General features: G+C 37.7%; 1 protein-coding gene and 1 long non-coding RNA gene across 5 annotated transcripts in view; one reads left to right on the plus strand and one right to left on the minus strand.

Moving 5' to 3' along the window:
• LOC129720243 (cyclin-dependent kinase-like 4) overlaps nt 1-17777 on the minus strand; it is a 240501-nt gene that overhangs the window by 95743 nt on the left and 126981 nt on the right. For 2 of the 4 annotated variants that reach the window (XM_055671696.1, XM_055671716.1), the window contains exon 1: nt 2646-3235. The exons of 1 other annotated variant lie outside the window; for it this stretch is intronic. In XM_055671696.1, coding sequence (XP_055527671.1) covers nt 2646-2713 — 68 coding nt within the window. In that variant the 5' untranslated portion in view covers nt 2714-3235. Of the gene's footprint in view, nt 1-2645; nt 3236-17777 lie in introns of those variants that run through there. One more of the 4 variants, XM_055671702.1, reaches the window with a different exon arrangement.
• LOC129720299 (uncharacterized) lies at nt 504-16108 on the plus strand. The gene is made up of 3 exons (XR_008727250.1): nt 504-1297; nt 5085-5287; nt 14901-16108. It is a non-coding gene; the product is annotated as an uncharacterized LOC129720299 (long non-coding RNA).

Genomic DNA, 17777 nt, shown 5'->3' on the forward strand with positions numbered 1-17777 from the left:
GTTGCACGTATTCGTACAACGGCAGCAGATGAAGAATTGCATCAAGAGCTTTAGACGGGGTGCTTTTCATTGCTCCTGTTATAGCAATGCACGCAAGTCGTTGAACTTTATCTAGCTTTGTTCTAGCGGTGGACTCTTTGGTTTTTGGCCACCACACTAACGCAGCGTAGGTCAGTTTTGGACGTATAATAGATGTGAATATCCACATCACCATTTTCGGTCTCAAGCCCCACTTTCTCCCAACGGTTTTGGAGCACAACCATAATGCACTGACCATTTCCATTTTCATACATAACCTCTAAACTAGAAATCCGATTACAATGAAATTCAATAGCAACCTATGGCGCAACTAGACCTTTCATTTGCAATTAATTTTATGAAAATCGGTCCAGCCATCTCTGAGAAAAGTGAGTGAGAAAAAAAAGTTGCACATACACACACACATACATACATACATACAGAAAATGCTCACTTCGTCGAAAGGGGTCGAGTGGTATATGACATTCGGCCATTGGGACCACTTTTATACCTTTGGTTTTTCCAGTGATTGCTATACCTTTCTAGGAGAAAGGCAAAAACATCAGGAACAGAAAACGACCTCGAGTAAAACAACAACAACAAACCGTTTTCAATCGTTAGTGTCGGCTGTGCTTGGGAGAGAGGTAGTGATTGGTTGCTAGGTATGATTTAGACAATCGATGTTATTTACCAAATTTTCAATAGTATATTTGGTCGGCGTGCGACCAGACCGAACCAAGCGCCATTTTTTTTAAATTGAGTTTTCAACACCAGTGGATGTGAAAATTAATAATCTATTTTTCATGATAAAACGAAATCATTTGAACTGTTCATAAGAATATTATAACAAAAATTCTCTGAAGCAGTTCACAGAAAGCATACGGGGAAATTAAACTTTGAACGCCGATTGCTCGAATCAAAATCGTTAAAAATCTGTCAACGTGGTATGTGGATGGCCCCCAAGATGGTTCCGTTGGTAGAGACGGCCACAGACTGGCGCTTTTCGATCTCTTACTGATGCAGTAAACCCTGAGAGAGGCGCCAGCTCAATGACAGTTCAATTTTGTTTTCGTCTACTTTGTTTTCGTTTTTGTGCAAGGAAAATATCTCACAATCGTTTTAATCAAGTTTCGATTATGATATTATTCAAACTTGAGATGATTGTCACATCGGTTGAATATCATAATATATTTTTGTTGTAGCAAAAGTAGTTTCTGTCCGTGCAATTAAGAATTAGTAGTTCTGATCAGTTATCAGTGATAACCTTCTGTGAATTAAGGTGAGGTTGCAATAAGATCTGTCTACATTTTGTTCATGTAGCGTGTCGCTTCCGCGCTCTTTAAGCTTACAAATAAATGTTACGAATTCAAAACAATGTCAACGTTACAGTGACAGGCATCACCAATGTTTTATTATTTTTGGGTGGTTGATGCAAGTGCTTTTAAGCAGTGCCTTTATGGTAAAAATAAAAATTTAGGCAGATTGTTTCCGATATCAACTATGCCATCATTGCCTAGTGAGATCCCACCTATATGAGTTTTACATCTATACTGTGGGTGTCATTATTATTATTGTTCTGACTTTAAGCTTCTTCCAACTTCTACATCATGTTAGGAGATGGTTATATATTATAAAACTAAGAAAAACTCCAACATATTTTACAATATATGTGAAGAGATATTATTCACCGTCAATTTCTAACAATAAATAGAAAAACAGTACATATTGATTACATAGTGAAAGTTCATTTTTACTAAAGATTAAAAATATACTATACAGTATTTTAATTCTAAATTTCTGGTTGAGCGACGTGTAATACTTTATTTATTGATATCATGATTACATGCAATGAGTAATTAATGTTTTCTATGTAATATAAGATTCTATGTACTTATATAAGAATTCAAGAACTGCCAAATTATAATACAGATTATTAGAAATTAGGCCACCTTTTTTCGGCACAATTTTGTCTAACCTATTTTTACTATTCAATGTATTAATTAATATAACACGTTGTGATTTGCACTTGAAAAAACACCAAAACACTTATTTACTTATTTAACATATTTCTCAGAAGATCCAATTCTCTTTGAGTTATTCGATTCCATGTCACTTTAAATTATTCGGTAGATACTTGATTAATTCAGCACACGTAAACTGTTTCGAAATAAAGTCAACAATCTCCAAGTATTCAACAGTTACAACGCCTAGACGATTTCTCTCGTCACTTCAAAAAGATTCAACCGAAAAAAATCGTTTGCAGTGACCGCTGTGTCCTGGAATCGAAGGAAGTTACTGATTTTTAAAAATTCTGCATATTATTGCCACACTACCAAATTAAGTATTTTAAGAAAATCAGAACAAATGCTCAAAATAAATCAGGATGCCCGAATGAGATCTCAAAACCAGGACATGTCCTGCTAAATCAGGACGGATACTACCCCTAAGATAAATACCTTCAAATATGTGGTAATGTGAATTTCGATCACAAACCTGCAACATACTTACTTTGCGAATACGTTTTTGAAAGGAAAGACGTAATAGAAATGAATACTTTCAAATAAAATTAGGTACTGTATTTTGAGACCTAATATATAAATATAATCATACTGAACACTGACACTCACCTCCTTGGAAGTAGTGGCAAATGGTTACCAAACAACCATAACCGTTTTTCTCCAAACCATTTGTCCATGCAGCCTGCCGATGTGTATTTTGGTGAGATCGATTGCTGCTCTTTAAGTTGAATTGAGTAATGAATGTTTAGCGAGCAATTTATGTGGTCGATTAAAAAATTCGCGGTTGATGAAATACATTCACACACTTTTCACAACATTCATCAAAATTGTTCAAGATAATATACGCTAGTCTGCTGGTTTCATTTCGCTGCATATGCTTATTACAAATAACAACACTGAAATAAGTCCATCTATTCAATACATCATTGTTGAAAAATCGATACTCTGCCTACTACTACCGAGAAGAGGTATTCACAATTGTCATTTAAACTGTATGGATAAACAATTAGAAATAACACTCACAACATTATGCAGCTTAGCTTGGTTTCAAATAGTTCACCTTAACTTTGTCAAACAGCTTAGCATCAATATGTATACGAACATTATAAAACGTTTCTGTACCGATGGGCATATAAAACATTCAACAATTTCATTGCTCGGTCACCGTAGTAACTTAGTAACAAAACACTAGCGACGTCAAACATAGTGCTGCCGCATAGCGCAAAATTCAACAATTATTCCAAACCTGGTCAACACTGAATATACCATCATGTTATTGTTATGAAACAATGATGTAAGCTTGTAACTTTACAATATTTTAAACGAATTAGAATATTTCTCATAAATCCTGATAAGGGCGAATCATTGCCTTGTTTTCCTATTTAGTTTCGCCATAATCACGAAGTAGTCCGAAAATGAAGATTACATTTTGGGCATAAGTGTAAACAACAAAATTTATCTGCTTCGTAATCTGCCGGTACCCGGATAACTGTCCCATAATGAAAAACAACATGTTGAGAAAACGGCGATTTTATTATCCGTAAATTTTCTGATTTCCAGCTATTACATCCAAAACCAATGACCAGAACAGTTTCATGGCACTACAAGTTTAACGTTGAGAAAAAAAAATTCATGGGTGAAATTGACTTTACGTTATATAACCTGAAACAAAAAACAATATGGGACAAAATATGCGGGTACATTTCAAAAGTACTCGCATATATTGTCCCATGCCATATAAATTCAACCAACAACCGGCAGTATCACCGGCAACGTAGATTGTACTACAGAAAAACAACATTAGTCTAGTTAATTGAATAACATACTTCTATATGCTTAAAGTTATCCGATATACACTAATCTGGAGCAAGAATATATGTTCTCAGTATGTACCACTATGCAGTGGGACCGTAATGCGGGTACTTTCAATATGGGAAAAACACAACTTGTTATTTTTTCCATGTTTTTCCATACAAAAGTATCGATTTTCCTTTTTTTTCAGAAAATATGATTACAATTAAGTCGATTCCCGATGATAGCTCAAAAGTGACAAAAATCAGTATGGGACAGTTATGCAGGTACCGGCAGTAATGCATTCATACATTTTATAATGCTATTATTTTTTATCGTAGTTGTTACGCATTCTATACAACAAGTTTCTATCAAAAAGTAATCTTCTATTATTAGATACAAATGTGAAATTCCGTAACGTACTTGACCTTATTGATATTGTTCTCTTCGTTTCTGAGGTGTATCACCCAATATAATTATCTCCGAATGACCAGAGTTCAAAAATCAATTCCAGATACCATTTTGAAACACATGATGGCGACTTCCGGTTTCTATAAACAGCCTGAAATGGCCAAACACCATCCAACATGAATATTTCTGGGAATGTGGTGATACGTAGAGTCTGTAAATCAATCCCAGATGCAACCTGGATGAGAAAAAAAAATATGTTTAAGTCACATTTTTGGTGCTAGTTCATTATTTGTGTCCTCTTAAAATTAAATACTGAACTTTACTGCCGGTACCCGGATAACTGTCCCATAATGAAAAACAACATGTTGAGAAAACGGCGATTTAATATTATCCGTGAATTTTCGGATTTCCAGCAATTACATTCAGAACCAATGACCATAACAGTTTCATGGCACCACCAGTTTATCGCTGAGAGCAAAAAACCATGCATAAAATTGGTTTAACGTTATATAACTTGAAAAAAAAAAAGACAAAATGGGACAAAATATGCGGGTACATTTCAAAAGTACTCGCATATTTTGTCCCATCACATATAGATTCAACCAGCAACCGACAGTAACATTGGCAACGTAGATTGTACTACAGAAAAACAACATTAGTCTAGTTAATTGAATGACATACTTCTATATGCCTAAAATAATCCGATATACACTAATCTGGAGCAAAATTATATGTTTGCAGTTTGTACCACTATGCAGTGGGACTGTAATGCGGGTACTTTCAATACAACTTGGTATTTTTTCCATGTTTTTCCATACAAAAGTATCAATTTTAATTTTTTTACAGAAAATATGATAACAATTAAGTCGATTCCCGGTGATAACTCAAAAAAATGACCTGGAACGTTGTTTGCAACCCAGACGCAATTTTGAAGCAACGTCGTTGAAAAATAGCGTAAACAGCAGCGGACCTAAGTTGCTGCCTTGGGGCACTCCGGATGAATTGCAGAAACTTGAAGATACACAGGAGTCAACTTCATGACCAGTCAGGTAAGACCTAATCTACGAAACCAGCCCTGAAAAAGATCCAATACGAGACAGTTTGGCCAACAGTATATTGTGATCGATTCTGTCGAAAGCCTCTTTTAAATCTGTGTAGATGACATCCACTTGAGTTTTGTTCTCCATAGCAGTAAAACAGGTGCTGGTAAAATCCAACAAATTCGTGGTAACAGATCTCCCAGGCATGAAACCGTACTGATAATTAGAGATGTGGCTTATAGACTTGCTACGAATCACATCACTGACGATTATTTCGAATAGCTTTGACGCTGCCGATAAGGTAATTATGACTCGATAATTTCTTTCGTTTCTCTTGTCGCCAGCTTCGAACACGGAAAACATGAACGATTGCTTCCAAACTTCAGGGAAAACTCTATCGTTGAGGGAGCGGGTGAAGACTGCTGCGAGTGGCGCAGTAAAATAAAAAAAAAACCGTAGAATTTTTTCGTTTACTGTTAAGGTTAATCTGCATTCTCATGACATAAGCCTTGTAGAAAGCCGAGTTCAGCTTTCGCGATACGCATTGCTGGCCCGCTGGAAACTAATTTTGCTGTAAGAAGATCGTAGTACGCGATGGTTTCGTTGACAAGCATTTCTTTCGCGTTTAAGTTCGCGTTTAAGTTCACGTAGCAGTGGGGCACGGCTTACAAAAACCGTGGCAGTGAGGTACCCCATTCAGGTGAAAAAGGCCGTCTCTTTGATGGAATGTTCATTTGCTACCATGGCTGAACAATCGAACAGAAACTGGCAGCCATATCATTGACATTCTTTCAAGCATTTAGGCAATCGCAGTCAACAGTAGAAAGGTAACCATAAAATTCGCCGTAATTAATCTTGCCAAGATTCAGAATGCGCTCATTGCAAAATGGATTCCGATCGTCGACCCGGCTCGTTCGTTGAACAGGAACAGACATTTCCAACGGCGGATGAGGTGGGTCAATGGGTTTTTTTTTTCTTTTGTTCACACAACATTTATTTGACACGGCACAATACAAATTATTGTTTTACGGAGCCAATTAAGTCTAATGCCTTATGGTCTAATATATCTTATAAGCTGAAGGCAAACTTTTTATCCTCGCTGCCGACTACGAGCTGAAACTATATCTAATACTAAAACTAACATGTTTTTTTTTATCCGAGTTTCGCTTCGCTGTTAAATGGGCACATTGATGCTCTTCAAATAGCTATAAACAAGTAGCATGTATGGAACAGCGGAGGCCTAGTGTGGTTGGTAACGTCTCCGCCAACCACGCTCGACGCCTGGGTTCGAATCCCACCGCCGACATAGGTGTCGATGGTTGTGAGGTGGCGTGATCCACTCACAACCAACCCAACTGGTCTAGATTCAATCCTAGGCGACACCGGGAGATTTTCTGAGGCGAAAAATCTCTGGGATCACGCCTCCCATCGCATGAGGAAGTAAAGCCGTTGGCGTTGGTCCGTTAATAAACGGGTCGTGAGTTAGGGTCCTGGGTGTGGAGTCGCCTCCCTGGGCGTCGGTGATTGGCCACAACAGTGGCGGAACTAGACCGACGGAAAATAAGCGAGAATAAAAAAAAAAAAAAAAGTAGCATGTATGGTAAGTTTCGCTGAGCGAGGATATCACGAACTGGCACATAGGGCTGTATTCCTCGGGCCCTGAGGGTATCCAGAAGTAGAGATCTGGCGCCGCGGAATTCAGCACACAGCTAAACCACGTGTTCAATATCTTGATACTCCAATCCACAAACGCAATGATTACTGCTCGCCAGCCCAATACGCAGGAGATGTGCATCCAATGTCAACAGTTTTCTTACAGTTAGAAGAGCAAAACACAAGATCAAGAGTGTGATCATATTCGTTACGATGCCAATTAGCCTGAGTCATATTCAAATATTCCATTCCTTCTATCAACGTAGCACTTGTCGAAGATATAGTCGCCAGAAGTGCATCAGTCGATTGAAACCACTGCAAACGAAGTTGATTATAATCTTCGCATATCAGCACCTGGTCAGCAAATGAGGCGTGGTCACATAGCTCATTAACAGATGTCACATGTTCGTCCATCAACTGGGGATCACGGCTGCGGTCAGGTGGAATGTAGACAGCCCCGATCAGCAACCGATTACAACCAACCACAGCTTTAACAAACACCTGCTCTAGTATTTCGTCATGACGAGTACGTACTAGAGTGGAAGTGTGACCAGACTTGGTTTTCTCCTCCGGCGACCGAAGAGCAAGGTGTATTTTACACTTGCACTACGCGGGAATCAAAGGACTCTGCGCGTGCGATGCATTTACGCTACACTTGACAAGCAACTGCTGACTCCTATTCTTTATGCACGGGAAAAACGAATCGTTTACACTTCAGCAAAAGAGAAAGCCAAGGTTTTACACCTAAAACCGAAGTTTTGCTCCGCAAAGCAGAACGATGGCACGCGGCGTCCGTCATCATTGCATTGTGTGATGGATTTTCAAAGCCAAGATAATTTTTTCCAGCATTCAAATGAATATTTCAAGCATTTTTACTGTCTGACGAGACGATCCGACAGTAGCAAAATGATTCCGGAGATTTCCTGACCAAAGCGCGTCGGGCATGACATGTTGGGCGCAAAGCAAACTGATGTATGACAATGAATGGGTAACTGAACTCTAATTAGCCACTCTAGTTATGCAGCTTTTTACAGCTTTTTGCAAACGACCGCAGCTTTTCTTTGCCAGTTCTTCACATCCTTTATTTTGTTCAAAATTTCCCAATCCTCAGGTCAGTGTGACAACTTGGTGGCAGCCATGGTCGAAACACCGAACTGTGCTGCCCGGTTGCCACTTTTGCATCGAGACACGGCACGACGTGTATTGCAACTACAACTGAGTGTTAGTGTTGGATCGACAACACGCAGAGCGATAGCCGAGCCACCGGTGGCAGTGGCTGTTTTTCATTTCGCCACGGGTGTTTCAAACTTCGGCAAACACCGGAATCGAGGGATTCGGCTTCGTAAAAACACCGGCCGCAGCCGAGAGTTTCAACTTCGAGAAAGCATCTCGACTAGCAATGGGCGATCTTTGAAAAAAAATCGATTCTCCTGCATCGATTAATCAAAATAAATAAAATCGATTCATAAGAAAATCGAGGCTGGAAAATCGATTCAACAAAAAATCGATTTTTGTTCGGTATAAGCTTTTTACGACCTTTTTGGTTATATTTATGGAGATTTTGTTTTGTTTGCGTTTTCTGGTGTATCAATCATGTTCAACGAGTTTTCGTTCACAACATCTACTAACGATACGGCTTTTTTAGTTTATTGCCATCTTCTTTTACCGCGTGTACTCTTTTGGCGGTTTTTTTCTTCTAAGAATTTTCGTTGTCGCTCATCCCATAGACCATTTCACGAGACGTTTGTGAACTTGATTCATGAACGAAATTTTGACAGAAAGTTTGGAACCGCTGACATAATGCACGTGAAAGCATCATCAACGTCAGCAGGATCCGTGACACCTGTGAGTTCGTGAAATGGTCTTTTGTTTCGAATGCACTACGAGCAATCCAAACCTGTATAATTGGGTTGTTTAGCTATTCACGGATTTCCGATTTTCATATATCATCCAAAAGAGTGTAACTTTCTAAGTAAAACGTGATTTTTCAAAACTTTATATCATTTTCCTTCGGTTTTTAAGAAAAAAACAAAAGCTCTAAATCGCTACAATGACAGTTGGTAGTTGGGCGATCTGTCATTGTAGCGGTTTCGAGCAAATTTCAAGCAGTTTCAAATTGTGATTTAAAAAACGAAGGACAATGATATTTTTTTTTTAAATCACGTTTTACTTAGAAAATTCAGATCTTCCAGATGAGAGAAAAAACTGAAATAGCTGAACAACCCAATTCATAAAAAACTCGAAACATCCGCAGCACAAACTCAAATAAACAAAAATGGCGAGCGTGACACCATGCAGAACAGAATGCAGCACGGCATATGCACGAACATTTAATTCAACTTTTGCAATATTTGAGTTAACGAGTACCCCGCTACTCATAGTTGAAAAATAAGCGCATATGCCTTTTCTACCGAAATCAAAAAATTGGTGGTTGATAGTAAACACCCACAACGATAGTAAACAACATCCCTACGGAAGCCAATTTTCAAAAAGTGCACTTGCAGAGGTAGCAAATATGAAACAATGTTGGCTAATGCCCAAAATGGTAAATTCAATATCCAATGCAATGCAAAATTTCAGCTCAATCGGAATTTAGGAGTATTTGGTCTAAATTTCACTTTCTCGACTTCAGAATAAAAGCACAGTTTGTAATAGTTTTTTTTGTGCCAAATGTCTTATGCCTTGTTCACACTATAGCAGATATCACGTGATATCGCGTATCTTGAAACATACATACATCTAGTTTTCACGGAAAATTTGGAGTATGGGATCTGAAATCAAGATGAGCAATATTACATCATGTGAACGGGTTATTAGAAATACATAAAACGTCAAGGTCGGGTGTTATCCAAAAAATCGAAATTTTGCTAACTGTGAACATTGAACACTACTTCTAAATAAAACTGTCAAAGTCCATTGCCACCCCAATCTACACCAATCAGTTAGTAATGATTGTATACAATATATGTCAAACTTTCGAGGCGGTCTTGTGGTCGGTAATTTATATTCAGTTCGAGGTGCAAACTTATCACGAGCCGTTCATATGAACCGGTTCTTAGAAAAAAGCGAAAGAACGAACAGCTCACGAAAAAGAACCACGGTTCTTTAAGCGCAGCAGAACTGTTTGGTTCGCGTGAACCCGAAGTTTACCGAGACAACACGAACTGTCAACGCTCGTGAATCATTGTGAACCATGAGTCAGTTCAGAGCCGCTCTTGAAAAAGAGCCGTTTCACCCACCCCTAATCCTTGATATATTTCACAACGCATGCGTATTAGCCAAATTTCATACGGGTTTGTCTATTGATGTCGCGTTTACAAAGGCAAAAAAATGGTTACTGCGTTAAAAATACTGGAGGGACTTAATTTGGCTGCGGATGGTTCTTTTTCAGCTCGACGACAAGGTTATCCAGCTTCCCTGACCTACAGAAAACGTCAAAATGGGCAGCGTGCCCTATCCGCCATTACCGTTCGTGGAAAGCTGGATATTCTGGAACCTTGTGGGGGTGGTGACATACTCATGAAAAAAGTTGTCATGGACGTAGACAATTTTTTTAACCAGCAAAAACATTTGAAATGCGTTTTCCTCGGTTTCATGTCTATTGAACTTTATCCCATTCTTCAACTATGGTCATCCCGGTAAAAAATTGATACATTTTTCAGATCAGTGTCCGAGTTCCGAGCACACACTTCTTCCGAGAAGAAAAAAAATTTTGTATACTATCAATGAAGAAACTTTCTTCTCTTCAAAAAAAAGTGTTCTCGGAATTCGGCCGCAGATTACGTTAGCAACTATAAATGCAATCACTATTGTCTTCAATCCGTTTTGCACACATTTATTTTTCAGGCGAAAAAAAAAACGATCTTGCCATCCAAAGGATCGATTCAGTAGAAGATCGCGCGCAGAGAAATCGATTCAAAAAATCGATGGATCGGCCCGAAAAGATCGATTTTGCAAAAATCGGATCGATTTTGCCCATTGCTAATCTCGACAACACGCTCGCCTGCTTGTCCTAGCGAGGGTTGATTTGATTAGTGATGGAAAATATCGAGCAAAATCCGTTTGCGGGTTTTGATGTTTTCAATCAAACCTATCTCGCTTTGGCAAGGGAGTGCGAGGTTGCAGAAGCACTTGTTTACTTGTTAATTTAATGGTCATTTAGGATGAATCCTATATGGTATTTTGCAAGTGCAAGAAATAATTCGTATGCTTTGTGCCGTCAGCGCCGTCAGCGATAAATCAACAACTATTGTTAGCGCCGAAATTGAACGATATTATCGATAAGAAGCGATCATCCAAATTAACGATAAATATTGATAACTTTTCCATTTGTAGATTTGGCCGTGGAATTTTAACAAATTAGACGCTGACTGGACTATTTGGCATTAATCCTAGAACAGAATACTTTTTGTTTTGTATGGCGTCTGATGATAGAGAAATGCGGTTGAATTGAAGCGGAATACGTACCGAGTGGTTAGACACTATTACTGCTGGATGTGATATGTCCTTTGATTAACTGCACTACATCTGCTCGATTTTAATTACTTTTAATCTATCAGTTAAGTTGAAAAAATATTAAATCACTTAAACACTAAACCGAAACTTAAACAACGGGCATCACTTCTGCCTCGCGGAATAAAACTTAAGAGTTAACACCTAAACGAACCGCGGACTATCTATAACGACGTAGGCACCTGCCTCACGAGGGGTATCACTATAACGACGTCGGACTTCCTTGAAGTCCCAGCTTAAGTATTCGCCGCTACTCCGGTCACTCCGAATTTTCCCGCGGCGTCGTCTTCTCACGAGAGCGGGCCGCTCTTCCGTCTCTTTCCTCGCGAACGTGCCCGTGCACGGCTGATGCAATCGTTGTTGACTTTTTCGTAAATCCGCTCGGTTGCATGTTTTGATTAAACATCCGCGAATTGGAGTTTTTTGCTGTAAATATAAACTTAAAACATTCGAACTTGCGTTCGATTTAATAACTGAGGTATTGTTTTTGCCTCCATAATCAAAACAATACCTTCTTTGATTATGATCCACTTTTCATATTTTCATAACATGAGTGGTGGATGGAATTTCAAGTTTCAACACTTGCGATGTTGAAACAAATTGACAAGAGAAATGATTTCATCATCTTGTCCATGCATATTAATGACAAGTTTTTCCAAAGATGTTTTTTCCATTTAGGATTTTTCTTAATCCTTCTTTGGAAGAGAATGGAAATTAATTGTAACCGCCTAAAATCAGGTCGGCTCATAAAACCCCCACTGATCGAGTTTTTAATTAATGCAATTCATTAAAAACATGATGAAAGTATTTGGCATGGGTTACAAAAAAAAAAATTTGAAGGAACCTGATTTTTGGATAATTTGGAAATGAAAGATCTTTTGCCTCTGTACCCTACTACTCTATTCCCTAGCTACTACTGTTCTATCCATACTATTCCGTACTCCTTCTCCTTCTCCTTTCCTGAGAGCCGTCCGCCCCCTTTCGTTCGCTCCTCTATCCACTCCTGTCTATCCTCCTTCCTTGGTATTATCCGTCCCATTAACACGAAGAATATTTGTTGTTTCAGGATCTTTCTTGGTTGACCTAAGTCCTGAATTCTGTTGAGATATATCCTAGATGTTACAGCTTTTAATCTTTATGCTCGGATATAACACCGATCATTTGTTGCACGTAGTCCTAAGACTTGATCTGGTGTTTCTCTACACTTATAATCCTGCCGATAAATTTGGGATTCTTCCTGTTCCCTGAAGACATAAACCCGTTTTCATCGATCCTGCTCTTCAGGTCTATCCCATTGCAAGTGGTGTAAAGTGTGTGTATATAATGACTTATCCGGCTTCTCCTAGCTGATAGAATAGTCTTATCTCCTTAAACATCTTTCTTGATTGATGATGAAAGACTGCTTTTCTCTTCCGTTTTATTCAACTGCTATATTAATTTCTGATTCAGTCAAATATATATTTACTGAATCCGTTCTAGATTCATCTCTCTCCATCCGTCTTTTATCTCCGCCGTCCGTTCGGTGAGTACTGATCCTTTTATCGTTCTCCTACTGTCTGACCCTAGTCTTAGTTCCTAACTTTATATCCCTATCTTTACGCTCTGAATATTTTAAATTGTATGTTACTTTACTTTTAATTTTAGTGTATTTTATTTATATTATAATAATTTTTTTTTTTTTTTTTTTTTTTTTTATTCTCTACTCTCTCCTATTGTCAACTTCTTCCCAATTTGATACCTTTTTCATGTTTTCCCATTTAAGCATATATGTCTTTAATATTTATTAATAATGAAAACAATTTTAATTTTAATATTTCCATTTTCTTACTCAAAATATAGAGTCAAGAAAAATATTTTTCTCACAAATATATAATTTTGAGAATTCATGATAATTCACCCCTCTTGTCAATAATTAAGCCAAAAAATCTTATACCAAATTAAAAGTAAAAATATTGGAAATATGAAAGAAAAAAAAAAAAAACAGGTCTACAGCAATGCAAGTATTTAATACCGAAAAGGATAACCCAAAATTACACTTGCATTACCGTATAGCAGCAATCTACACTCACCATACCATCATTCTGTTTTACCTTCCTTCTATTCACCATTCTGGTTTATCTTCCTTCTCGTCTTCTGTGGATCGCCTGGTAAATTGCTGTTGACCTAAAACCCCCCCTGATTTGAGGTTTTAGGCAGGATTAATCTGTAAATATACTCATTTTGTTTTCTATTAAATAATTGTATAATAAAATGTAGAATAATCCCAAAAATAATTATATACTATTAAAATTAAACTCTATCATACTACATAGTTATATATCTAAAAAAAAATATGCTGACAGATGTGTGTAAATCCATAATTTTTTTTTTTTTCACACGTCTTTTACTCGGAGCCCAATCGTGTTATTTGTGACACAATAATTTGTGCATTCATGTTTTCTGTCTGTGTTCAGACTCCTTTTCCAAAAGTCCTTTCCTTGAAGGCACAAATAGTTCTCTATTGACTTTGGTAATTGGAAAAGTTTGACATTTTCTTTGAAATGTATTGAACACATTCCTTTACAGATTGTGTATTTGCACAATTCCTGTAAGGTAATTGGTTTAGACTCTAAACCACCTAAATATTCCATTTTTACCTCACTTCTGCCCCAAACTGTTGAAATTATTGGGTATAGTGTCTTATTTTGGAGACCCTCGAAGGCTTCTCCAAAGTATTGGCCATTGGCTAAAAAGCTCAGTGTGCCTTTATCCATATCCAGTATCACTTTAATAGTCTCGAACTTTATTTTGAACTTTTCAAAAGATTTTCGTTCTCTACCATTTTGTTTTTTTGGGTACGTGTCAATGATTGAATCATGAAGCGTCATGCCCCTGTTTATGTCAAAGCCCCAAGAATTGCTATCTAGTCCTAATAGACTTTGATAACCCATGCATTGTAGGGTTGCATCAGACGTTGCTATTCCAACGTATGCATGAGTCCCCCTCTGTTCACTAGGCCATGTTATTTCCCATACATGGAGACCTTTTGTGAACCCAACTTTACCTCTTATGCAATCAGTATTGTTTCTTGCATAAGTTCGATGGGCTGTGAGACCATTAGTTTCTACAAATATGTTTTCAGAACAGTCTTCCTTATTCCAGGAATGTCTTATCTGTTCTTCCGGAGATACTGTTGGTCTTTCCAACAAAATTTTTAATCTTTGTGGTATCTCATAATTTTCGTGTCTTTTCGGTCTTTCCATATTTGTAATTTGAGGCGTTACACTATGTTTTCGTCCTCTTCGTTTGTTTAAATGTTTCTTGGCATACATTTTACGTAGTGTCAAAAGTATTTGTTGACTACTACAAACAGGATTTAAATTCTTATTTTTATTTCTATATATATTTACCTCAATTTCCTAGGCTATAGGCCTGTTCGTATCTCATTTGCTCTGTCTTATTTTCATTTTTTTTGTAGGTTGAATCCTGTTGCTGGTTCCAGTGCCCTGTGAGCTGCTCCCTGTCCGTGGGATCTATTGCGATTGGATTTCGAAAACTTGAATTCGCGTAACACTGGTCAACAGTCGATCTCGGATTGTTATTATTGTTCCTCTAACACTTTCACTGTTTCTTCTTCTAATCCTTTTTATTTGTTCTTTTAGGTTTCGACCATCTTCGAGGAGGAGCCCTTAGAAATATTGGACTTGCACGTTTCGTGGCATTCACTTTCGTTGATTTGGGTCTGTTTTTTCGATACGTCAAAGTCACTTAAGCACGTAAGTTTTTTCTACTTTTTCACTACTGGCCCAGCCAGAAAACGGCGCACCTGAGCCTATCTTTTCAGGCTCTTTTGCGCTGTCACCAATGAAGCGAAATACGTACCGAGTGGTTAGACACTATTACTGCTGAATGTGATATGTCCTTTGATTAACTGCACTACATCTGCTCGATTTTAATTACTTTTAATCTATCAGTTAAGTTGAAAAATATTAAATCACTTAAACACTAAACCGAAACTTAAACAACGGGCATCACTTCTGCCTCGCGGAATAATACTTAAGAGTTAACACCTAAACGAACCGCGGACTATCTATAACGACGTAGGCACCTGCCTCACGAGGGGTATCACTATCACGACCTCGGACTTCCTTGAAGTCCCAGCTTAAGTCTTCGCCGCTACTCCGGTCACTCCGAATTTTCCCGCGGCGTCGTCTTCTCACGAGAGCGGGCCGCTCTTCCGTCTCTTTCCTCGCGAACGTGCCCGTGCACGGCTGATGCAATCGTTGTTGACTTTTTCGCAAATCCGCTCGGTCGCATGTTTTGATTAAACATCCGCGAATTGGAGTTTTTTGCTGTAAATATAAACTTAAAACATTCGAACTTGCGTACGATTTAATAACTGAGGTATTGTTTTTGCCTCCATAATCAAAACAATACCTTCTTTGATTATGATCCACTTTTCATATTTTCAAAACATGAGTGGTGGATGGAATTTCAAGTTTCAACACTTGCGATGTTGAAACAAATTGACAAGAGAAATGATTTCATCATCTTGTCCATGCATATTAATGACAAGTTTTTCCAAAGATGTTTTTCCATTTAGGATTTTTCTTAATCCTTCTTTGGAAGAGAATGGAAATTAATTGTAACCGCCTAAAATCAGGTCGGCTCATAAAACCCCCACTGATCGAGTTTTTAATTAATGCAGTCAGAAATGGCGTGGGTTCGAATCCCACCGCTGTCACCAATGAAGCGGAATACGTACCGAGTGGTTAGACACTATTACTGCTGGATGTGATATGTCCTTTGATTAACTGCACTACATCTGCTCGATTTTAATTACTTTTAATCTATCAGTTAAGTTGAAAAAATATTAAATCACTTAAACACTAAACCGAAACTTAAACAACGGGCATCACTTCTGCCTCGCGGAATAAAACTTAAGAGTTAACACCTAAACGAACCGCGGACTATCTATAACGACGTAGGCACCTGCCTCACGAGGGGTATCACTATAACGACGTCGGACTTCCTTGAAGTCCCAGCTTAAGTATTCGCCGCTACTCCGGTCACTCCGAATTTTCCCGCGGCGTCGTCTTCTCACGAGAGCGGGCCGCTCTTCCGTCTCTTTCCTCGCGAACGTGCCCGTGCACGGCTGATGCAATCGTTGTTGACTTTTTCGTAAATCCGCTCGGTTGCATGTTTTGATTAAACATCCGCGAATTGGAGTTTTTTGCTGTAAATATAAACTTAAAACATTCGAACTTGCGTTCGATTTAATAACTGAGGTATTGTTTTTGCCTCCATAATCAAAACAATACCTTCTTTGATTATGATCCACTTTTCATATTTTCATAACATGAGTGGTGGATGGAATTTCAAGTTTCAACACTTGCGATGTTGAAACAAATTGACAAGAGAAATGATTTCATCATCTTGTCCATGCATATTAATGACAAGTTTTTCCAAAGATGTTTTTTCCATTTAGGATTTTTCTTAATCCTTCTTTGGAAGAGAATGGAAATTAATTGTAACCGCCTAAAATCAGGTCGGCTCAGAATTAGTTTACTATAGCGTTTGGATTGGATAAATAGAGAATCAAATGTTGATTATAACCATAACGTATGTTCGGAGATGTTTCAAGATATTCAAAAATGCATCTTTCGATGTAGGAAGATGAGTGATCAATCCACCTAAAAGTGAGATAGAAAATTTACTTTTTTATCTGATTGAGATAGATGCTTGATGTCTCCGGCAAAATTTTAGGTGATCTAAAAACAAGAAACTTGGCCGAAGACATCATGTTTCTATCGCTTACATATTATGAGCAACATAAAGTTTTCTATTAAGAGGTACTGAAAATCACAATTTTCATTATAACTTTTTTCTCAGATTTGATGATTGAGATGATTGAGGTGAAAATATCTTCAAAAACATCGAAATATGTCAAAACACTTTTATATTTTGGGAGATATAAAATAACAATGTTCTGCATAAACATGCATTTTTGGATGACTGATAACTTTGTAGAAGGTTTAAAAACTCGGAAAAATCTGAGAAAAAAGTTATAATGAAAATTTGTGATTTTCAGTACCTCTTAATAGAAAACTTTATGTTGCTCATAATATGTAAGCGATAGAAACATGATGTCTTCGGCCAAGTTTCTTGTTTTTAGATCACCTAAAATTTTGCCGGAGACATCAAGCATCTATCTCAATCTGATGAAAAAGTAAATTTTCTATCTCACTTTTAGGTGGATTGATCACTCATCTTCCTACATCGAAAGATGCATTTTTGAATATCTTGAAACATCTCCGAACATGCATTATGGTTATAATCAACATTTGATTCTCTA

The sequence above is a fragment of the Wyeomyia smithii genome, chromosome 1 (assembly GCF_029784165.1).
Source record: "Wyeomyia smithii strain HCP4-BCI-WySm-NY-G18 chromosome 1, ASM2978416v1, whole genome shotgun sequence".
Classification (NCBI taxonomy): Eukaryota; Metazoa; Arthropoda; class Insecta; order Diptera; family Culicidae; genus Wyeomyia; species Wyeomyia smithii.